The following is a 25,082-nucleotide window of genomic DNA, read 5'->3' on the forward strand; positions in this document are numbered from 1 at the left end:
TAACCATCCCCAGTACAGGCAGTCCCATTGATGTCAATTGGGATGCAGCAGCTGCACTGGGAAATGGTCCAAAACACCGTGTGAGTGAGAGTTTGGGGACGCGCACCCACACAGATCAGTCAAATTGGGAGCAGTGGCAGACACCAAAAGGGACTGCCTACACGAGAATGCATGGAACTCCTGTGACTTTCCCTGTGCGCAAACACAGCGTTGCATGGGAGTACACTGTAGTACATCCCGTGTGAACTAAGCCCAACAGACATTTTCATCACCTTACCATGGACTTCCTCCACGTGTAGGTACATACAGTACAGTAGAATATTGTAGTGATGGACCTATAAGAGAAAAGCACTGGGGCCGCTACGTACTTGGCATAAGCCTTCTCCACCAACGCACACCACAGCTCGTTCTTCTCATTGGAATGGCAGTAGATGAGCTGATTGTTGATCGTCGGGAGTCTGTCATCGATCACTACGTCTACCCACTCCCCAAACCGCCAGAAATTGAAGTGAAAGATCCCGGCGTAGTTTTCAGGCTTTTCCGTGCTCCATTCCTGTTCCTTCCAGTTGGGAATCACCTGCGTCACACAAAAGGAGGACAGGAGGTTAACACATGCAGCAACTGCACAACAAACTTACAGGAGGAACAAAATGGCCGCTGAGATGCCAATGATAGTGCCATTATTTATTAACGCGTTTTCAGTAATCGACCCAAAATGCTGCACAGGACGGTCATAATAATAATAATAATAATAATAATAATAATAATAAATATATATATATATATATATATATATATATATATATATATATATATATATATATATATATATATACACATATACACACACACACAAAAAGGAAGGAGTTTCACCTGCCAAAAGGTGAATTTCTGTCTATCCAGTCCTGAGATATGTGCCAGACCACACAGCCCTTTGTCAGAAGAGAACCTAATATTGCTCTGATGCAGTTTAAAAATTAAATGAATAATAACAGACAAGAAACGTAGACACTGAGGGCTAGTTTTTAGACATGTGCACTGACAACAAAATGTGTTCGTTCTCGTTTCATTTGTTTTTTTGCTTTTTTCAAGAATTCGAAAAAAAAAAGAAAAGAAAAATCAGTAAAATTCGAAATAACCAATAATAACTATTAAATTATAGGTATTGGAATTTCCTTTTAAATTTGGATGTTTGCGAACGTAACGAATACAAATCTATCTGAAGTTACGAATTATCCGAAATAACGAATGCTGCATCTAAACAAATGGAATGAAACAAATTAATAATAAATAATAAGAAGGTTTTATTATTATTATTATTATTGTTATTTATTTTTATTAGTTCGTTCCGTTCCATTCGTTTTGGTACGGCATTCGTTATTTCAGATAATTCGTTACTTCGGATAAATTCGTACGCATTACGTTCACTAACAGCCAAATTTGAAAGGAAATTCCAATACCTATAATTTAATATACATTACTAGTTAGTTATTATTTCAGATTTTCATACTTATTTTCGAAATTCCGAATTTGAAAAACTTGGAACGAAATTTGTCAAAAATTTGTTAAAAAACGAATTCGGAAGGAAACGAATTGCACGTGTCTACTAGTTTACACTAGCATTAGCCCTCTGTGGTGGATCACACTTCAGTGAATGTTTGACAGGCCTTGAGGAGGTGTGTCTCCAGCACCATCATGCCGCAGCCACTTGCATTTGGTCGCATTTGGTGGGCAGAACTTCCAGGCATGGTAAGGAGATGCAAAGCATCGTGGCCACAGCATGTGTACACCCTTGTTCACTGCCTTTGCAGCTTAACGGGGAGAAGTTGGGAGGGGGCAGTAAAGACATGGCTCCGCTACTTGTTTTACCACCCCCAATCCCAACTGCAAGTGTAAACAAGGCCTAAAAATGTTGGTGTCTCCTAACATTAATGGTCAGTGTAGATGGGCCTCCTTACACTAGTGGCTAGCGTAGGTAGGAGATCAGCTCCCCATTCGTCACTGCTCAAGGAACTCATGGTAACCTGAAGAGAAGGAATGAGCTAAGGTTCAGTCCATACCTGCAAGGAAGAAGTCGGTGCCAGTCCAAATGTTGGTGTCCCCTAACAATAATAGTCAGTGTAGATGGGCCCCCTTGCACTAGTAACTAGTGGTAGGGGATCAGCTCCTCATTAGTTACTGCTCAAGGAACCCCTTGCAACCTCAAGAAGGGGAATGAGCTTGGATTCGGACCATACCTAGAAAGAAGCTGTTGGTGCCAGTCCAAAAAAAGTTGGTGTCCCCTAACATTACTGGTCAGTGTAAATGGGCCCTCTTGCACTAGTGACTAGCTGTAGGAGATGAGCTCCCCATTGATCACTACTCAAGGGACCCCTTGCAACCTCAAGAGGAGGAATGAGCTTATGTTTGCCTAACCTCAAGAGGAAGTTGTTGGTGCCAGTCCATAAATGTTGGCGTCTCCTAACATTAATGGTCAGTATAGACCCTTGCATTAGTGGCTAGGGTAGGTAGGAGATCAGCTCCCCATTGATCACTGCTCAAGAAACCCCTGGCAACCTCAAAAGGAGGAACGAGCTTGGATTCGATCCAACCCTGAAGAAGCTGTCAGTGCTGGTGCAGAATTACCCCCTCTATAACTGTTTATACACAAAGGGGATGCTCATGAAGTTGTTGACCCAATACGGCAATTAGGCTGAGAAAGTCTGAAATGCCCCATGATAATCAGGACCTATTCTCTAAAATGCTATTAAAATGAGCACAATTTATCATCACAGTTCTATTTTAGTAGAACATCCTTCAGCGTGGTCATAATGTCTTGTAACAAAGTATATTTCATAGAAATGTCCACAGTATCCCAGTGGAGGATCAGTCATATACAGTAGTGAACATTGATTACCACTAAAGTGTCATTAATGGAGATCAGGGGAGACTGCTTTTAAACCTCTTTACAACGCTATGCCTCAAAAGTGTAGCATAAGCAAAATTTTCACCAGCCCTTAAGTGCTCAGATCACGGATGTTCCATAATTACATTCACCCCGCACAGTAGGTTATAACCTGGAATGGCTTCCTCCTCCTAATGCACGCTAGATCACATTGGAAAGCACATCCTTTCCAATGCTGTAAATCCCGGCATTAAGATCTCCCCCTTAAGTGATGGTCTCCTTTTCCTCCATTTAGATATAAAAGGTGCATATACAACATATGTCAACCGTGGCACCAAGGACCTTAAGAACTCCTGAACTCCCACCAGACAGTGGGGTACATCCATCAGGAACCAACTATATCAAACCTTTCACCTTGATACACATCGATGGGGTTAATTTACCTGTCCACCCTTCCCTGCTACCTACACAGAGCCAAGGACTCTCCCACCGCCCCTATGTGACATCGGTAGAAACTGGCGATTGGTCATTCAGACACTCAATGCTGCATTGTGGGAAGAAGGGGTGATCCCTAACAGGTCATTATTGTAAGATTGGAGCTGACTTGAGTTATGTAACATACAGCACAGCATACAGAGTAGAACTGAGATGAGTTATCTAATCTATAGCACAGGGTACAGAGTGGAGCTTAGCTATGCAACAGAGCACAGCATACAGAGTCCACCAGTTTCAATTGTTTGGCTGCAGACTGGGGATCAGTGGCGGCCCCCCCCCCCAAACCATGCACCCAGCCCCTAATCTACATGCGGAGCGCCGGACACATGGATTCCAATGTTTGTTTGTTTTTTTTCTTTTTTTAGAAGCAGTTGATTAGAGCTTGACGCGCTAATTGCCTTAAAAAAAGGGAGGGCTCGGGACGCAGAGCACTGCACGCAAGCCCACCCAATTGTATGACAATAGCGAATGCATATCCCCTAAAGTCTTCCTAAATCTCCTGCCGGCCACGAGACCAGTCACCTGATTGGCCGAATGGAGAAGCGATCCTATTAGCCGTCGAGGAGGGAGGGAGGAGATGCAGGGGAAGCCACTGAAGCTGAGGAGGAAACAAGACGCAGGGTGAAGCTGCGGCCTGGAGGAAGCGCTGCCCACGACCTAGATGGGGTAAGTGCGGGGCTGGTGACCGACCACCAGCTGCCACTGCTGTGGATGGTAGAAAACCTTCCAAATTTGTCAATCTATGCCACATATGTTCCTACACCTGATTTATAAGCTTTTTCTATGGTAACCATCTATCCATTCCACAATATATGGAGTACACGATGACTGTTCTGCAGGAATCAGGAACAAGATTGGTAAACGATAAGCAAAGTTGCCTTCAGGTCAGTACAATACACAGATTTCTGCTCAGAAATCATACGTCTACATCAAACCTGGACTGACCAACATCTGTTCCCTGCCAGAGTGAGTTTGTACATCCCCTGGCTATACAGCCTGCCGAGAGCTGATTAATGGAGCGTCCGCAACCATGCAGCTGCTCTATTTATCACTGTGATTGCTCCATCTTAAGCTGGGTTCTAATACTCCTAGTTGTTTCTATAAGGAAAAAAGTGCAAAAGGAAGTAAGCTTTCTTGAGCTGTGCTGGATATGAGCAGTACCTGCTGACCGGTTAGTGTGACAAACCTGCCAATGATCCCCTGGATTTGAAAACGAGTTGCCTGGCTGTCTCGGACCTTAAAACTTCCTAAGGCACTGGCCTGAAACAAGCTTGCAGCAAACAAAATTCATATGGGGGGGGGGGGGATTTACCAAAACTGGAGCAGCTGTGCATTATAGCCAATCAGCTTCTAACTTCAGCTTGTTCACTTAAGCTTTGACACTAAAACCTGGAAGCCGATTGGTTTCTATGCAGAGCTGCTCCAGATTGCAGGTTTCAGTTTTTAGTACAGTAAATCCCCCCCCCAATGTTTCTGATCTTCCGATACGAAGTTATTGGCGATTTTGAAATTGTTTGATGAAGATCAGCTCCTGCAGCAGCTCCTCGTCTTGTGACTAGCTGCCTAGGTGTGTGCAGACATGGGCCTGAACCCGCCTGAGCTCTCCTACCGGGAAGCGGTCAAAGCCAACAGCCAAACATAGGCAGCGGAGGCATTTCCTGCCCTGCAGCGGCATGTATACAGGCCCCCTTGCATATATGTGGCTAAGGGGCAGGAAATGTCCCTGGTGCCTGTGAGCTTTGACAGCTTCACGGCAGGATAGTTTAGGTGGGTTTGGCCTTGCATGCCTGTAGGTGAGGTGCAGCGACAATTCACACAGGTGCAATGAAAAAAACGTATATAAATAAATATAAAATATAAATATATTGAAACAGCACCACAACAGTTCACAAAAAAAACAAGTGGAAAGGCTGCCCAACAGGGCACACTCACGGTCTCCAGTAATGAGAAGAGAGCAAGCATTAGCCAGACTGACAGTATCAGTTAAGATCAGAATGCAGCCTGGCTATCTTAATCCCAAACAGGATGATGCCCAAAAATAGTTGAGACCCTGTGCTTTCCCTCCTCAGGAACCTTTCCCTACAAATAGTGCTGTCCCTAACAGGAGGGGTTCCTGTCCCTACTCTATCAACTCGCAAAAGCGCACAAAGCCTGGGAGCCAGGGCCTTAAATACGCTCTGCCTGATCCAAGATGGCTGCCAGTGTCACATGGGGTGGCTTCATCCAACTAGATTGTGTCCCCAGTGACCTAGGAAACCATAGAGGAATGGTGTTCCGCTGCAGCTACAAGACCGCTACAGATGAGCGCCACCTGCAGTGGAGGAAGTAGACTGCACCTGTCTTCATGCGACTTTCTACAAAGCTGCATTGTACAGTATGATCACTGGGGGAAGAGAAGACTGAGGAAATTCTTCCTCCTGCCTGCAGCAGACTGATGACATCTCAGGTGTGAGAAAAGGTTGGGTTTGGCAGGGGGGTAGATTTGATTTTTTTAAAAATGGAAAAAAAAAAAAGGGGGGGGAGGTGACAGGCCTTTATATGTCTTGGGGACTATAATAACAATAAAGGGACTGTAATTACAAATATCTAAACTGCTTTTATATCAGGGGAACTCTTCCTATCGGAGTTTGGCAGGACTGCAAAGCCACACACAAATATAACCTGCCCTTAAGTCTGCAGTTACAGATGACAGTGTTATTATTCATGACAAATGCCTTGTTTATGAATTGGCACGTTGCCATATGTACCGGATCTGCCGCTTCCTGCGCAGATGATCAGTGACACAGCTTGTTACTCCCAGCTGGAGGATGCAATACAGCCCCTGAAGACAACCACATCTGCCTCCTGACATGATACAACTCATTCATTAATCAGCATCAATGGATGGAAGCCTACCCCCAAGGGCAGGTCTACCTGGAGCCACCTGGCAGGGCAGGGGTTAACTCTCAGAACAAGCTGAATAGGTGGATTTACAAGTCACAGAGTGTTATACAGACCCTGGCACCAACTTAGGAAGTTGCAGGGAAAAGCCAGAAAAATCCAGTATTTTAAATGATTAAATGCAGTGTCTCTGCTCTCCGGAAAAAAAATGCATTTTTCACTTGCAAAACAGATGTCGTTGAGGTTGGTAGAATTTATGACTACTCAGGAGAAGTGAATTTCCTAGCACAGCCCCCTGTCCTTTTTTGCATGTCTCTCTTTGGCAGTGTCTAATTGCTGTTTGTGCTAGCCCTGCTCCTCCACTCCTCTCTTCACCTACATGGACCATTTATTTAGCTGCCGGGGAGGAGCAAAAGGGGAATACTACAGAGAAGCGTTCTCAACCAGGGTTTCCTGAAACCTTGGGGGTCCTCCAGAGTTTGAGAGAGATGCCTTGAGCTTTGGCTGATTGACCTCCTGATGACCAATGCAAGGGTCATTTCTCCCACTTGGGTGACCAATGCAAGGGTCATTCCTCCCACTTGGGTGACCAATGCAAGGGTCATTCCTCCCACTTGGGTGACCAATGCAAGGGTCATTCCTCCCACTTGGGTGACCAATGCAAGGGTCATTCCTCCCACTTGGGTGACCAATGCAAGGGTCATTCCTCCCACTTGGGTGACCAATGCAAGGGTCATTCCTCCCACTTGGGTGACCAATGCAAGGGTCATTCCTCCCACTTGGGTGACCAATGCAAGGGTCATTCCTCCCACTTGGGTGACCAATGCAAGGGTCATTCCTCCCACTTGGGTGACCAATGCAAGGGTCATTCCTCCCACCGGGTGACCAATGCAAGGGTCATTCCTCCCACCGGGTGACCAATGCAAGGGTCATTCCTCCCACCGGGTGACCAATGCAAGGGTCATTCCTCCTACCGGTTGACCAATGCAAGGGTCATTCCTCCCACCGGGTGACCAATGCAAGGGTCATTCCTCCCACCGGGTGACCAATGCAAGGGTCATTCCTCCCACCGGGTGACCAATGCAAGGGTCATTCCTCCCACCGGGTGACCAATGCAAGGGTCATTCCTCCCACCGGGTGACCAATGCAAGGGTCATTCCTCCCACCGGGTGACCAATGCAAGGGTCATTCCTCCCACCGGGTGACCAATGCAAGGGTCATTCCTCCCACCGGGTGACCAATGCAAGGGTCATTCCTCCCACCGGGTGACCAATGCAAGGGTCATTCCTCCCACTGGATGACCAATGTAAGGGTCATTCCTCCCACTGGATGACCAATGCATGAGATATTCCTCCCACTGATTACCAATGCAAGGAGCACTCTGGGGTTAAAAAGTTGAGAAACGGTGCTATAGAGTGTCACTTGAGTGATAGCTCTAAAGGCTTCATACACACCAGGCGGATCCGCTGCCACGGAGTCCACCAGCTCAGCAGGAGATCTCTCCGTTGATCTCCGCTGAGCCAGCAGGTGACAGGTCCCTCTCTGCTCACTGAGCAGGGAGGGGCTTGTCCAATGCCGCTGCTGCCTATGGAGAGATCGGACAAAAACGGACAGCATGTCCCTGTTCATCAGATCTCATCCGAACCGATAGGGTTGGATGTGAACGTAGGGCCATCCATCTGATTTTAGCGGATCGGACCGGGTCGGATGTCAGCGGACATGTCACCGCTGACATCCGTCGCTCCATACACTAACATGGAGCGCCCCTGCAGGTCCGCCGACAAAACTGACAGGCGGACCTGAGCGGTCCGACAGAGTGAAAGGAGCCAGAGTCTGCTGGTGCTGATGACGTCACATTTAAGCTTGCGGCACCCAGCACTGGTCTGAGGGCTTTGGATTGTTTATACAATTGCGGCTTTGTAAAATACAGGCTTTGGTAAATAAAATGTATAAAACATGCTATATACACATAAAATCTTATAGGTTAATTATTGAACCGAGTGCAACACTGAAGCTGTACACACACACACACGTTACAATATTTTTGTACAATCTAAGCCTATACCGAATGATGAAAACATAATAATCTAAGGATCTTTAACTCCAGGCAACCTCAACTTCCTTTAATTGCATAAATGGCAGAAATTATTAAGGCAACGTGCCAACAATGTTATTTTTATTAAAGCCACATGTTCATGGGTTTCTTGGATCGGTTTTGTGGTTGAAAAATGACATATGCATTGCTAGCACTATAGCTGCAAGCATTCCTGTAAGTACAGTTTAACGCCCTCCCCATTCTGAAATCACAATTTTGGTAAACCCCATCTGATGGGTGACTACAGGAAAAATTGGCTGCTGAATTTCTGCTTTCTTATGTCACCTCTTCCCCTCCAGCCTGCTCATTGGACAAGGAATGTTGAAGATGATTATTATTATTATTATTATTATTATACATGATTTATATAGTGCCAACAGTTTGTGCAGCACTTTACAATATAAAGGGAGATAATACACCAACAATATAAATTCAATTCAAGAGGGTTAGAAGGGCCCTGCTCCTGCGAGCTTATTATCTACCCTGATTCCCCCCCAAAATAAAACCTAGCGTGATTTTTGGGGATGGCTGCAATATAAGCCCTACCCCGAAAATAAGCCCTAGTTAAAGTCCTTGTAAAAACATGTAATCAGTTTCGAAAAAAGATAAATTTAATGCCCAGTGCGTCTCCTTGTGTAACTGTATTGTGGAAAATACCTTATTTACAGTGCCGCTGGCCGCTCATGGGACCCGCTGGAGATATTCCCCTCTCGGCTGACGTCAGTGGCCTCTCCCTTTGCAGTGCTTGGAGCGTGGCCTCTCCCTCTGCAGTGCTTGGAGCATAGCTGACGTCAGCAGGGATCTCAGCCTCTCTCTCTCTCTCTGCAGTAGTCAGAGCGGGGAAGAAGAGCTCTGGCGGGTCACGTGAGCGCCAAGAGCACTGTAAATAAGGGGTTTTCCACAATAAAAGTTACACAAAGACACACTACACATTATATAATCTTCTTACAGAACAGATTACATAATTTTACAAGGACTTTAAACCAGGTTTTGGGACTACAAAATTTCATGCCTGAGCTGACAGTGAAAGAGAAGACGGGACACAGGAACTTTTTTAAAAAAGTTTTATTATTATAGGTTTTTTTTAGAACACAGAGAGGGGTAAATGACACAGCACAAGCACTGTGCTGTCTATCCTGCATTAAAGGATCAGGATATATATTTTTTTTCATTCAAGAAGATGACATGACTGTATTTGAATAAATGTACAATATTGTACATACCATAAATAAGACATCCCCTGAAAATAAGCCCTAGTGTGTTTTGTGTTAATAATATAAGACCCGGTCTTATTTTCGGGAAAACACGGTAAGAGTACTTTTACCCTCCGTTTACCCTCTGCTCGCGTATCCTGTTCACAGATTGCAATGTGCAAATCAATGAAAGCCCCAAGTTGGCATTTTGTCTTCATTTAAAGACTAACCCTATACCCTAATGTTACGATTAGGCTGGTATTTTGTGACTAGCTTAGAGATGTAGCTGGGGGCCAGGTTGTGGATGGCTTTGTAAGTTACATAGTTACATAGTAGGTGAGGTTGAAAAAAGACACAAGTCCATCAAGTCCAACCTATATGTGTGATTATGTGTCAGTATTACATTACATATCCCTGTATATTGTGGTCATTCAGGTGATTATCTAATAGTTTCTTGAAGCTATCAATGCTCCCCGCTGAGACCACCGCCTGTGGAAGGGAATTCCACATCCTTGCCGCTCTTACAGTAAAGAACTCTCTACGTAGTTTAAGGTTAAACCTCTTTTCTTCTAATTGTAATGAGTGGCCACGAGTCTTATTAAACTCTCTTCTGCGAAAAAGTTTTATCCCTATTGTGGGGTCACCAGTACAGTATTTGTAAATTGAAATCATATCCCCTCTCAAGCGTCTCTTCTCCAGAGAGAATAAGTTCAGTGCTCGCAACCTTTCCTCATAACTAAGATCCTCCAGACCCTTTATTAGCTTTGTTGCCCTTCTTTGTACTCGCTCCATTTCCAGTACATCCCTCCTGAGGACTGGTGCCCAGAACTGGACAGCATACTCCAGGTGCGGCCGGACCAGAGTCTTGTAGAGAGGGAGAATTATCGTTTTATCTCTGGAGTTGATCCCCCTTTTAATGCATGCCAATATTCTGTTTGCTTTATTAGCAGCAGCTTGGCATTGCATGCCATTGCTGAGCCTATCATCTACTAGGACCCCCAGGTCCTTTTCCATCCTAGATTCCCCCAGAGGTTCTCCCCCCAGTGTATAGATTGCATTCATATTTTTGCCACCCAAATGCATTATTTTGCATTTTTCTACATTGAACCTCATTTGCCATGTAGTCGCCCACCCCATTAATTTGTTCAGGTCTTTTTGCAAGATTTCCACATCCTGCAGAGAAGTTATTGCCCTGCTTAGCTTAGTATCGTCAGCAAATACAGAGATTGAACTGTTTATCCCATCCTCCAGGTCGTTTATGAACAAATTAAATAGGATTGGTCCCAGCACAGAACCCTGGGGAACCCCACTACCCACCCCTGACCATTCCGAGTACTCCCCATTTATCACCACCCTCTGAACTCGCCCTTGTAGCCAGTTTTCAATCCATGTACTCACCCTATGGTCCATGCCAACGGACTTTACTTTGTACAGTAAACGTTTATGGGGAACTGTGTCAAATGCTTTTGCAAAATCCAGATACACCACATCTACGGGCCTTCCTTTATCTAGATGGCAACTCACCTCCTCATAGAAGGTTAATAGATTGGTTTGGCAAGAACGATTCTTCATGAATCCATGCTGATTACTGCTAATGATATCGTTCTTATTACTAAAATCTTGTATATAGTCCCTTATCATCCCCTCCAAGAGTAATTTTAATCCATAAATCTAACTTTAGGTCAATGATGCATTACTACTAAAGTATTATTACGGAGATGTCACAGTTCTGTGCAAAAATGCCGTATAACGGCATATTTATGCTGAAAACTACCACTCTACCTACTGCGGGGTCAAGTAAAACTTCTAAAATTACAGGGATGCTCATCTGGCACTGCCAACACTGGTTCAGACACCAGCAGAATACTGTGCAATGCATCTGAACCTCCCTCCTGCTGATGGAGAGGAAGTTCAGACAGATTTCCAAACCCAACGTCTTCGGCATTTAAAAAACTAAACTACAGATAGATATTTTTTTTATTTTAATAAATATATTTCTTGAAGTTTTTCATGTTGCAAAACAATAGCTGAATACAGAAAGACCAAGGGTACAGTCATAGATCAGAAACATTATTGCCCAAAGCCATATCAGTCAGATCACCCATATATATGGTACATTAACATGTTATTGGGGCAACCCAACTGCCAAGTCATTATCTTGATAAGTACCAAAAGCTACAGAAGAGTATCTTAGGACAAGGAAGCAAAAGGAGAAGATATAAAGAAAAGGCAACAAGGGAGACAAGGATCCGGCAGCTGGAAAAATACCCTAAATCCCTCGAACATCCAGGAAATATTGTAGCAAGCGTCTGTTAAATATTCAATATAGAACGTTTAAAAATATAGAAAAGTTATCTTTGGGTTCCAAGCTTTTTGGAGACTCCTAAATCTCCACCAGTATGGCTACCATTTTTTCATTAGCTAGGTACCAAGTCTCTTTGTTTTGTACTTTGGCTATGGTTGATGGTGTAGGTCACCGAGCTTTAAGTTAACATTTTTTTTTTTTTTTATCTGACCCAAAATAAAGAAGGAAGAAGGAGTTACTGCAAAATACACAATCCATCGAGTTGTCCAATTTTTAGATTTGTTTTGTCTTTTTTTGTTGACTTTTTAATTATTCTAAATATATATATTTAAATTTTTAAATTCACATTGACTGACTCATTACCTCTGCTGGAAGTCTGTTTGTTTACAGCACCAGATAATCTTCTTAAAATAATACCTTCTAAGGTTAGTTTTGAACTTTTTTTTTCCTGCTAGTTTGAGGTCCTGTCCCCATGTTGTTGATCTTGGCTTCATATTGGAAATACTGTCCTCCTGTACCTTATTCACACCCTTGTATATAAAAGTTTCCGTCATGTTCCCATTTTCATTTCTTTTCTTAAGACCATTTATTAAGTCCCTGCAGTCTCTCCTGATATGGTGAAGGGTCTGAGGGATAAAACCTTTTTTGTTGCCCATCTCTGAGCTTGTTCTATCTTATCAATATTTTGTTTTGTAAGTCAGGTCTCCAGAACTGAACACCGTATTCGAAATGAGGTCAAATGAGAGATATATATCGAGGAATCAGGACCTCCTTCCTCGTGCTGGCGATCCCTCTAGTGATCACTAAAGATCTATATAGGAGAATCAGGACCTCCTTCCTTCTACTGATAACTAAGGATCTATTCAGGAGAATTGGGACCTCCTTCCTCTTGCAAGTGCTCACTGATGACGACTAAAGATCTATAGAGTTATCAGGGCCTCGTTCCTCCTGCTGGTGATTCCTCTAATGCAGTTCTGGCCAACACTGTACCAACCCAATATTATACCCAAATAAGACAGAGAAGGGTTTTTATTGCCATCTGTATCTCTGTTAGGGAGTTTTACCTTCACTTCACACGTCAGGCCAACAGATTATAAAAAAAATATCTCCAATGGGTGCAAAAGCACATTTTGAAGCAAGGGTTACAACTAAGCAGCCAATTTCCCATCCTGGTGTTACAGGGGCAGAAAGTGAAGGAAAATCTTCCCAACCGAACAGAAATGTTAACGCATCTTCATTATGGTGTAGTGGATAGCACTTTCACCTAGCAGCAAAAAGGGTCGCTGGTTTGAATCCCGACCACGACACCATCTGCCTGGAGTTTGCATGTTCTCCCTGTGCCTGCGTGGGTTTCCTCTGGGTACTCCAGTTTCCTCCCACACTCCAAAGACATGCTGGTAGGTCAATCAGATCCTGTCTAAATTGGCCCTAGTATGTATGAATGCGAGTTAGGGACCTTAGAGTGTAAGCTCCTTGAGGGCAGGGACTGAGGTGAATGTACAATGTATATGTAAAGCGCTGTGTAAATTGACGGCGCTATACAAGTACCTGAAATAATAATAATTATATTCAACTGGCTATACACTAAGCGAATTTCATCTGGTTCCAAGCTTTCAGATGAACTGGCCAAAATTTGCTTTTGGGTGGCCCTGTCAGCACCCTTTCACCTGTGGCCACCATTCAGGTATTCTGTTAGCCGCCTCTGCTTAGTGTGGATTCCTCCATCTCAACTATTTATTCAGGCAGCCTTGACACCCAGCTGCCTGAATACCCAAACAGCATCTGATAAGGTGCAGTCAGTGCCGGGACAAGGTCATCTAGAGCTCAGGGCAAAACATGCCAAACGGCTCCCCCCCTCCCCCCGCAAAGATGTACAAGCATTATGTGTCAGCAAAAATCCCCCCACAAAAATCACTGAGCAATATGCTGCATGCTTACCCCCCTAAGCAAATTTTCCCCCCTACTAGTACAAATCTGCCCCCCTGTTGAAATCCCCTCTCTCAGCACAAACTCCTATACCCTGACAATTTGCCCTCCTAGTATACATCTTCTAACCCCACTTCAAATGCCCCCCTCCCATCACAGATTCCTCCAATTCCCCCCTCCTAGCACAAATCTTCTTCCCCCCATCCCCTTCCCAACATCAATACCCCTTTAATAATACCCCTTTAATAATACCCCTTTAATAATACCCCTTTAATAATACCCCTTTAATAATACCCCTTAAACCACCCCCCCCCCACAAAAAAAAAAAAAAAAGGAAGTCTCCTTCTAGAATACTTACCCCCTGCGACCCCCCCTTCCAACACACAAATCCCCTGCCCAGCAATCTCCTTATGGCACCACCCACCACCACCACAGTGCCCAGGGCAGCCACCCCTTCTGCCCACCCCTTGTCCTGACCCTGCATGCAGTCATTGTTCAGGCATCATATTTCCACCCCCCTCAGTCAATTTTTAAAGCGACTTTTGTTAAGCCATCTGGTGCCAACAGCGCCACCCCCACTTTAAAATTCGGCCAGTTTACCAGGAATTGGTTGAAGTTCCAGCAGTGTATGGCCAGCTTAGGACTGTGATAATTATAACAAATAATGTAAGCAACAATTAATAAGGAATGCCTTATCTGTTTCTAATGACAAAACTGAACAGATAAAAAAAATAAAAAATAAATAGAACAATGACATATGAGAGAAAATTTAAAGCTCTTTATTAATAACCACGGGATAAGTTTATATATAAATATATTTTAGATGAAGCAGAAACATTTTAAATTATGATAACAGAGTACACACGTGGCATATTTGTGGAAGAAATAAAAAAAAAATTAAAAAAAAGCAACTTCACAGCAAAACAGCCAAATAGGTAAACTGCCAAAAAAGTTAATCAAAAGGAACTCGCCGATTGGAAATTAAGGTTAACAGATGAAGATAAAACCACAGATATGTGGATGCAAAGTTGTGCAATCTTGACTGTTTGATTTGTCACTATAGGTTACTTCACAAGGGGGCCCGCTTACACTACACAATACATACGTGATAAATAATCCTTCCTAGGTTTCAGTTATTCAAGGTCTGGGAAATAAGAAAAAAAAAAAAAAAAAAAAGGTACCTTGTGTGATACAGAAGAACACCAAAGGGTATCTAAACCCAAGAACATAAATGTGATACTTCATATTAACTTAGATGGCCGCTGCATTATTATTTTATTTTTTTTTTTTTTAACGGTCTCCATTTTTAACTGGTGACCCTACATGAATGCACTTCCTGTTCTAAGGTGACAACATTCACTGACTGTACTGTATCCATGGTAAAGATGAGTTGTCACCCTCGGCAGAACTACTGAATATTTCCTTGTCTCTTCCCCATAACATCGTTCTGTAGACCAATGTACCAAAAGAAAGCAAATAAGAGATGTTCATTTTTGGAGTTTACACACACACTTAAATGAACAGTTAAACTTTCTTTTCCTCTTTCTCATATGGTTAGTTCACTAAAGAATCATATGAAATACAAAATAATCTAACAAAACTATTGGAGCACCCATAAAAAAAAAAAATTAAATAATAATCTTACATTTATGACTTTACGGTGACAGAAAATCAGGTATTTCTGAAGAAACGTCAACATTTATTTAACTTTCAAATTTGGGTAAATGCTTCAACTTAAGCTTTTTGATTTTTTTTTTGGTTAGTTGGATCTGTACACAGATATATGTAGCTAATGAAACTATAACTCAACTTTTGTCATAGTGTCATCACATCATGGCGACTGTGATGCACAATGATTGCCACTTTAGCTTTAACACATCCAAAAGTAGTTACAAAGTTGAATTGTTTTCTACAGACTAAGAATTTGGCAATAAAAATATATTGTAGAAATGAAATGGATTACACCAAACAAAAAGAATGTACAACTTAATAGTTAACCAACCATATGACAGTTCTTCTCGAGCCTTTGTATAGAACCAAAATATATACAAGTCTTTTCAGGCTTTGAAGCTAACAGAACATTGGACATTGGAAGGTTCGGCCCCATCTAAGAAGGTGAGGACGAAGTACATGACCTTTCGAATTTTGGCTAGCTCACACAACCTTTCCCCGAATTCTTGGGCATCTGCTTCATTGCACTCAACCTCAGTCTGTCCTGCTTCCATCCAGAAGATGGCCGATGGGTCAAGGAGCTGGCGATTCATGAGGTTGGTGAGGTCTGGTGTCCAGTGCTGGGAAGTCCCCGTGATGACCACCTTGCCGGCTGATTTAAGGTGAACGTTCCACCATAAAAATTGAAGTCTCTGCTTACTGAAGTCCAGGCGGTAGATATATTCATTGGCTTTCAATACTTTTTCACCATCTTGGGGCTTGGCATTGTTTTGCTGGAGGCTGTGGGCACGTATACGCATGTACTTGGTAAGTTGCATGTCTTCAGTGAAGGGGAGCTCGATTTCTGATTTCTCTGAGGCCATAGTCTTCAGACTTTTCAAGGAGAACTCTTCAAGAGGTCTTTTCGTTGTACAAAGCAGGTATGAACTAATGCTGTGGTTACCTGCATTTCTCCTCTTCACCTACCGCTCTCGCTCCAGTGCTAAGCAACCCCCTCCATTGAAGCAAGGCCTCCTTGGGGATTATTTGCGGATGCTCTCTTGCCTAATTTACAGCTTAAGAACCACGTAATAGCTTATGTAAACATGTCTAGAGGGAACTCAGTAATGGCGTAGGTTACCTTAGAAACTATGTCAGGAGAAAAGAAACTGTAATAGTACAGTTAACAAGATGCCTTTACTGTACATCTCTGCAAGCCTGACCAAAGTTCTCTGGAATAGCGCTTATGAATTTTACTCCTATAACATTAACTAGACTAGGGTTTCTCAACCAGTGTTCCATGGAACCCTAAGCTTCTTCCAGAGGTTGTTGGGGGTTCCTTGAGCAATGACCAATTTCTGCCTCTCAGATAAGTTCCCACTGACACCTTTGTTTTCTTCCCATTGGAAGGAGCATTCTTCCCTCCAATATCACACTAATGCAGCCCTCAAATGTTTCACTCGCGAGTGGAAAATTGTTTCTGGCGAGCATGGGCTGCCTCTGAGCGGGGGGAGGGGGGGCACCACCGGCAGGCGGAGTTGAATGGGAGTCGTTCTCCCAGCAATCCTCCACTCTCACTTCAACTGGGGGCAAACAGGCGAGCTGGCAGGATCACAGAGCGGGGATTGCCCATTGTAACCGCTTGTATTTGAATTGCCGTCCGCTCGCGGTCACACACAGCCCCGCCTCCTGACTTGGCGCCTGTTACAGACCAACACATCCCAGTATTGGACTGGCGTTCTGTCTGTTACAAGCTCCAGGTCAGGAGGCGAGGCTGTGTGTGACCATGAGTGGATGGTAATTCTAATGTAAGCTGCTAAGGCGGGCAATCCCCGCTCTGTGATGATCCGGCCACCCTCTCTCTTCCTCTGCACTGGTCATGCTGCAATGATAGGCACAGGCGATGCTGCATTGGTGTGCACAGGTCACGCTGCATTGTAACTTAATTCTGCATAAAACATTTAAGTGCCATTTCTTGAGATAATTTACGAGGGCGTGTTTAGGGGTGGAATTAGGGGCAGGGTAGGGGTTGGGTAGGGAAACTGGTGGGGAGTAACCATTAAGGCCTGGCTAGTAGCTCATGATGACTTGAAATTTTGAGCCCTGCACTAATGTATCATGAATTGTATATTTATATATATATATATATATATATATATATATATATATATATATATATATATATATATATATATATATATATATGTGTCATTTTTAGCAGGGGTTCCCTGAGACCAGAAAAAGTAATTTCCAGGGTTTCTCTGTGTTGAAAAGGTTGAGAAAGGCTGAACTAGGCCAAAGTTTTGTCCTTTATTAACCATATGTTAGTGTTGTTCCACTGTGACCATGATTCAGTCAGGATGTTAAAATCGGCATCCCAGCTTGTTAAATCAGAACTCCACAGAAAGAACAAAAGTACATTACCAAACTGGTATAAAAAAATTGCAGTTTTTGATTAAATACTCACCTTCAGAGCTCTGCTCTGTCTACCTGCATTGTTCAACTTGTTCTTGTAAGCCCAGTCTGTTCATGAAAGAACGCCCTTGGGGGCGTGTCATCAAACTATCCTGGGCTCCAAGTGTACTGATTAATACTACAGGAATATCATTCCAAATCAAAAAGGAAAGCCCACCACTGATACTGGACAAGAAAGGAATAACCCATCACATGACTAGCTAGAAGACACCTCAATTCAAAGCAAATACAATTTCTAACAGTATTGAAAGCTAAGGCTTTGAAAGGGTAGGTGTGCATTATTGCTTACAGTGTAGATTTAGTTTTTTCTGAATTAACAGATTGTTTTGCCCTGATCTACTCAAACCCTGTACAACTCCAGCCCTTTTAGGTAAGATAAAGTTCGCTTTTAAAGTGCTGATTTTGTTGTGCAACCTCCAGCCACAAAAGGTGGCCAAACAAATGTTCAATCTCAATTTTTTTTTTCAAACAAAAAAAATAATAATAATGCATTATTTTCATTGACCAATGGGCAATCTAACTAAAGAAATCCCAGTGAGGGTCCAATTGCTTTCTATACGGATCAACAGGGTTCTGTAAAAATTGATACAGTTTGCCAGTTGACCAAATGTATTAATGATTGGTTGCCTTTGCTCTAACATTAGCATAGTCAGGTTGAAAAAAAGACAAGTCCAAGAGGTGCCCATATCTCATGAGCTGTTCTGGAAGATGATTTGGGAAAAAAAAATATATTAAAATTAAAAACTCTTATGTAAAAAAATAAAATAAAAACACACATTCTTTAGTAATAGCAGATGGTAAAGCTACTTCTGCACAACTGACCAACATAGACTCCCCTCTCAGCATCAATACTCCAGTTCTAATGGACACCAGTGCTGGTGTCATGTCCCACCAACGCTCGGCCATTTACAAAATGCAGTTTGTGTTGACATCATTTTAATGAATTATGTGATTAACTGAACACTGGAAGGGACAAAGGCAGACCTGGAGAAATGGTGTCAGTGCTGGGCTTAAAGTACACTGGGAGCTGCACCAAAGCAGTGGTAAACACTTTCTAAGCCCCAGGGCCAGGCAAAAGAGGCGACAGCCAGGAGCTGTGCTAGTCAAAGAAGCATTACCAGACAAATCCCAGGGCCAGGCCAAGGGGTACTCAAAAGAGCTGACCGCTTTGGTCATTTCAGCAGAAGGGGAGGAGGACGAAATAAAAAAAAGGTAAAATGCAATCTATGCTGCCGAAGTAGTCCACAGCTTATAAAAGAAGGTGAACTTTAGCCTTTGCACCTTGGGTGCCCAAGAACCTTGTCCCAGTATCCTTTTAGGCCCTTGAATGCTATGGAAATTATGGAGTTAAGTCTGGACATGCTACTGTGTGGCAGTACAGATGAAGAGGTCTCTTTAAATACATTGTGAGTTATGAGTTCCTTTGTGCCTCTGAAGCTCATTAGATGGTACAGAGGAATACCCTTAGCTGACCATGGAATGACTCAGCTACAGAAGAGAATAATATATTGTGACATTAATCTGATTTCTTGAGGTCTCATTACTGCTTTTATAGGAAAAAATCTTAAATTTCCAGTTCAATCTTATTAAAAAAGGAATTAAGAATTGGCAACAGTGATCATTTACTTCTGAAGGCGAATATTGATGATGCAATCCATTCAAAAAGTAATATTTTGTAATTGGGTTGATATCCAGCAGTTTGGCTCAACCATCAGCTGCTTATATTTCTGGGACCCCAAGAGATCAACAATCCAAATGGTCTCCAAACTATTTCCCCAACCCCCCTTCACCAATGTAACATAGCAAACCAGGTCTCACTCAACCATATTTTCTTCACTTATTTCACAGAATAAAAAATGTAGAGGGTAACGCCTTTGAATCGTGCAGGGGTGGGGGTGCAGACTGCCGAGCCAGAAACCTCAGAAAATTCTAAAACAGACACGCAATGCCTGAAAGTCTCACCCACTACTGAAAGCAATTTTGGGTGGTCTTAGCCTGCAAATGGCAATTTTGCCCAAATAAATTTACTTAGGAAGTGAAAGGGAATTGTATAAAGGACAACCACATGTTAACAAAAACCTAACCGAGAACCCCACCACACACACACACCCCCTTCCAACCAGATGTTTAATTGCCTACTAATGATAGCAGCTGCAAGGTGTTTAGATCTTTTAGGCCAAAATTTTCTCCAATGATGGCTGTGGAGTAACTCCCCATTGACATAAACTGGGTTGAACCCCTAACGTTTCTAGGGTAGGCGTAAGGCTCCATTCAAGGATTATGGGGATTTGTTCTTCAAATTTCTGTCAATAAACCCATTAGAAAAAAGTTGCTCCCCTTTGTCCGGCCTCCTCATTCCCCATGGTCAACCAAAAAATACCACCAACCATAACATGAAAGCCTGGGTTGCCCAAGAGTGCATTTACTTCTATGCAATGATTGCACACGTGCAGAAATCACCTGAGAAAATTTCTGTCAATACATCTGTTAAAAAAGTTGCTCCTCATTGCCCTGCCTCCCAATTTCTCCTGGGTCAACCAAAAAAATATCATCAACCATTACATGAAAGCCTGAGTTGCCCAAGAGTGCATTTATTTCTATGCAATGAGGAAGAGGGACAGGTAGCCAAATGGCACAAATGGCACTTATCTTGGGGAGGAAGGAGGGCAACAGTGATTAGAGCAGCTCATATTGGACTCCATCACCCAATCAGCCTTCCCACCCCTCAGCTTTCAGAGCATGTACACCCATTGTAAGCCTCATCTCAGCTTTCAGCTGGCATGTAGCAAATCTTTATAAGCATGCATCTCATAAATACACTAGCTGAGCGATTGGTCCATTGTTTTCAGAGTTGTGGAACACATTTACACTTTATAGTGCCTCTGATGGAATTAAGCCTTCCTCCATGTATTTTATGAAATCAGAGAAAAGTTTAGAGTAAATATTACGCTATGTTTGCCATATAATTTGCCGTATGAATCACACACACTGGAACAAACAGTGAATTCTGCTCTCCGGGGAGTCAGGGGGCACCACAACGCCTCTAGGCAACTGCACAAGGAAACCAAATCTAATGAGTCCTCTGTAGACTCTTCTGACCTACGTGTGTGATCCCATGGGGGGGAGAGAATAACACAGCTACAGCTGAAAAGAAGATATCTGAGCCAGTCCCATACTCCATCTATAGCTGGGTGTGTGAAAGTGTATTTGCGGAAAAAGCTTATTAAAATATACATGTTGATAGACCTTTAAATACACAGTTGCAATACAAATCTGTGGACTTGCAAAAAAAAAAAAATAAAAAAACAAACACAGTAATCCTGTACTATACTATACACAGCCCTGACTTCTGACCATTTTTTTTTTTCCCACTACAGTCAAAGTAATACATCTTGCTCAAGGCTGTGATTAGATACAAACCAATGGCAACCACCCCAACCTATAACTGGCCTTTTCAGTAAGGTACACATTGAACGGGCAACGCATTCCAAAAAACAAAACCAAAACTCCCAGCCAGCCTGCAACAAATCAAATTGACCCTGTCTAACAGCTTGCGTTAAAAACAAAGGGTTTAGTTTGCACACATTTGCAAATACATGCATAAGCTGCAGCGGCCACCTCATAGCACCCCAATGTACTGCAGTCCTAACTCTATAATTTGAGAGTCTCCAAAGTTGTCGCCTCCCCTCGCTGTCTCTTTTGCCAAGTTTATGTATATGTGAAAGAGAAGGAGTGCCTAAAACACATAAAGAGTTCAAGTATGCTCTTTAATAATCCACAAATGGCAAACAGCAGAGTTTTTTTTCCCCTAGGAGAATAGGGTGCAGGAACTGCCCCCTTAATCTCTGCCCCTACCCACCTCTGAGCACGGTCTCTTGGCTCCACCCCCTACCCACTATCACCCCTTTTAGAGCATACAGAACCAAGTATCATTTTGTGCTACTAAGCCATTTATATGGAATATGACAGACCCCCACCCCAACAGCAGTAGACCACCCAGCAACATTAGACCCCACCCATGCAACAATAGATCCTCCACACAACAGACCTGCCCCCCAGCAACAATGGACCCCCACTGAAACAAAATACCACCCCAGCAACAACAGATCTCCTAGCAGCCAGCAACAATAGACCTACCTAGCAACAATAGACTCCCACACAAAAATACAACCCCACCAGTGACCATAGATCCCTCAGCAACCAACACCAATAGACACTCTAGCACATGCCAGCACCCCTTGCCATAAAATACATTCTGTGCTGGAGGTTCCAGGACTGCATTCCCGCTGAAAAAAAAAGCCCTTGCAAACAGTATAAACCACAATAGGAGGTCTCATGAAACGTGTTGGTTTCTTGTGATCGTACGTTATCACTTGTGGATCATTAAAATAGATACTTGGACTAAGACCAAATTTACATGCAGGGTGCCGGTTGCATATATTCCAATGGGTCTTTTTTTTTTTTTTTTTAAAGAAGCACATGATTAGAGCCTGAGGCTCTAATTGGCTTAAAAAAAGGGTGGGCTCGGGCGCAGAGCACTGCGCCCTGAGCCCACCCACTTGTGTGACAATAGTAAACATTAGCTATGGTCTTCCTGATTCTCCTCTCAGCCAATCAGTAAGTGGGTCCTGAGACTCGCCCCCCCAATTGGCCGAGAGGAGAAGCATTCCTATTGGCAGCTTAGGAGGAGGGAGGAGATGCACAGCGGAAGCCGCTGTGATGCCGAGGAGGAAACACAGGGGAAGCCGCCGCCTGCAGGAAGTGCTGCCCGCGACCTAGATGGGGTAAGTGCAAGGGTGGTGCCCGACTGGGGGGGGGGGGGGGGGGGGGTTGCGGTGGGTGCAAAAATATACCACCAGCCGCCACTGTTTGGACTCGTATTGTGTCTTTGGCATTGCTTCTGGTTTGAATATTCATCAACTAACTTAAGTCTAGTATGCCCCTTGCTTAGGAAGCCCCTTGCTTTTGGAGAGTTGCTGATCCAAGACCTCTTTAGGCACAAAGAAAAAAAAAAGAAACTTGGGTACAGTGCCACACACCTACCCTCAGTTGGATTTATTTTTCCACGTGGTCAACCCAAAAGAGGTCTCTTTCCTTCACCTTCTGTCTCCCAACTCCCTCTACCCCTGTCGTTCTTCCAAAGTGGATGCCTACCCTATCCCCCAAAGGTGTCAACTTTCCCCCCACCTCTCCACCTGTCTCTTTTGCCAAAATGTCAGACACCCCTTGCCCATCTTGTGGTTGTCCTCCCCATCACAGTTTTCTTTCCCAGGAGTTGCAAGCCCCCATCCCTCTGTCTATTCCCAAGATGTCCGGGCACACACAGCACACCATGTGCCCATCTCTATGTCTCACCCGTACAAACAATCAATTTGGGGCAGATATCTTATCACCTCACAAGTGTATATAAAAGGAATGACACACTGGAAAATTTTGCACAATGACAAAAATCCTTAAAAAGTGTCCCTGTATTTTTAATCACACATTGATCCTTACGCAACAGTTTTTATTAAACCCTTCCCAATTATTTTGGCACACAGCTTTTTCCCAATCTGCACTCCCTCCTGTTCAGGTTTCCCTTAGTCAAAAGGTGACAATCCTGTGCTCTCTCGCCCATCACTGAGCTTCATTAGAAAAAACTGTAAAACGCTAAAAACAGAATTTGGGAACGGATATTAATCTCTTGGGGAAACCATTCCAATTTTTTAGGTACAAGGTTATGTTTACATATTTCGAGTATAATTCAGCCCCTGGGGTGGTGACTATTGTTTTCCTAAAAGGGACTCAAAAGCAAAGGAAAATAAAAAACAAACACCTCACCTCATGCTCCCTCTAAGGGACCTTAGAACCAATTCGTACACATTTAGTAAAATGTATGTAAGGGCTACACTCTCTTTTTCATTAAAAATGTATGTGCACCAAAAACACACCAGAAAAAAACAAAACAAAACAAAAAAACAAAAACAAAAACAAAAACAAACCCACACAGAACACAAAAAAATTCTCCATTTGAAAAAAAAAAAAAAACAAAATAAATAAAATTGTCAAAATGATTATTATTATTATTCACAAGAACCTGATGTGTTAAAAAAATAAAATGAAAATGAGAACCAAATTTGAACAGTTGACCAATCAGAGTGCTTGTTTAATATTTTCATAAAAATAAACATGAAAGCTTAATTGTTGACAAGGACACCAGCTCTAATTTTGTGCTTATTTTATTCTGTCCAGTTTTCATCAACCCCAAGGTCCTTACAGAAGGAATGGCCCCTGGATGAGCCAGGTAGGACAATCAGTTCCTTAGATATGGTGAATGGCTTTAACTCCTTACCTTCTGCCACAAGGCCTCACGAGAAGCCAGCGAGGAGCAGGCCGCCACAAACCAGCAGTTCCCAACCTGTCCCTGGTGCAAGTCGTGCGAGCTGATGCCATCCACGAAGAGGCGAGGGTCATCGCAGAACTCCTGCAGGGAGAGAACAAGAGGAACGAGGTGAGCAGCGGGAATCTTCTACAAAAAGAGCAAAAGCGTGACATGTGTCCCAGTGTTTCATATAAACTGGCTACCGAAATTTGTTTCTTGGATTAACTTCTTAAAAGTAGCAGAAAAACATAAAATGGGGGCGATTTATTTATTTTTTTTATTCATTAAAGATTCCATATTTATTATCATTATTATAACACCTACAGGTTGGCGTGTTGTGGGAAATATCCCTCTGATCTTCTGCAGCACCATCTACCTGAGCATTATATACTATGACTGATAACTGTGGTTTCATACACAAGGTACAAATGCTCCAAAATCTGTGTTTTTATTTTTTATTTTGTGGTTTGTCCTATACTAGGTTTGTATATTTTATTTTATGGTTTGTCCTATACTAGGTTTGTATTTTTTATTTTGTGGTTTGTCCTATACTAGGTTTGTATTTTTTATTTTATGGTTTGTCCTATACTAGGTTTGTCCTATACTAGGTTTGTATGCTTGTATTTTTTATTTTGTGGTTTGTCCTATACTAGGTTTGTATTTTTTATTTTATCGTTTGTCCTATACTAGGTTTGTATGCTTGTAAATGTTATCTTAACGCTCCAACCAAAACCATTTAAAGCCCAAACAAAGATCTTCTATTATCTAAGAAAAAAAAAAAAAGTATCCAGTGCCCACCACCTGACCCCAGTTGCATT

At 42.9% G+C, this 25,082-nt stretch overlaps 2 protein-coding genes across 2 annotated transcripts in view; both read right to left on the bottom strand.

Moving 5' to 3' along the window:
• The window catches only part of CAPN5 (calpain 5), a gene marked incomplete at its 3' end in the record, with an annotated part of 152,183 nt that overhangs the window by 20,557 nt on the left and 106,544 nt on the right, over positions 1-25,082 (bottom strand). Inside the window, 2 exon segments of the mRNA XM_073612855.1 lie at positions 369-577; positions 24,235-24,366. Of these exon segments, the coding sequence (XP_073468956.1) occupies positions 369-577; positions 24,235-24,366 (341 nt within the window).
• OMP (olfactory marker protein) lies at positions 14,573-16,800 on the bottom strand. Its single transcript, XM_073612856.1, has one exon. It carries the CDS (start codon positions 16,310-16,312, stop codon positions 15,836-15,838), a length of 477 nt encoding a protein of 158 aa, XP_073468957.1. The 5' UTR covers positions 16,313-16,800; the 3' UTR covers positions 14,573-15,835.

Source organism: Aquarana catesbeiana, linkage group LG02 (assembly GCF_042186555.1).
Source record: "Aquarana catesbeiana isolate 2022-GZ linkage group LG02, ASM4218655v1, whole genome shotgun sequence".
Classification (NCBI taxonomy): Eukaryota; Metazoa; Chordata; class Amphibia; order Anura; family Ranidae; genus Aquarana; species Aquarana catesbeiana.

What these genes read in the sequence shown, in the direction of transcription:
- OMP (XM_073612856.1), bottom strand. Translation starts at nt 16,312, where the DNA reads ATGGCCTCAGAGAAATCAGAAATCGAGCTCCCCTTCACTGAAGACATG.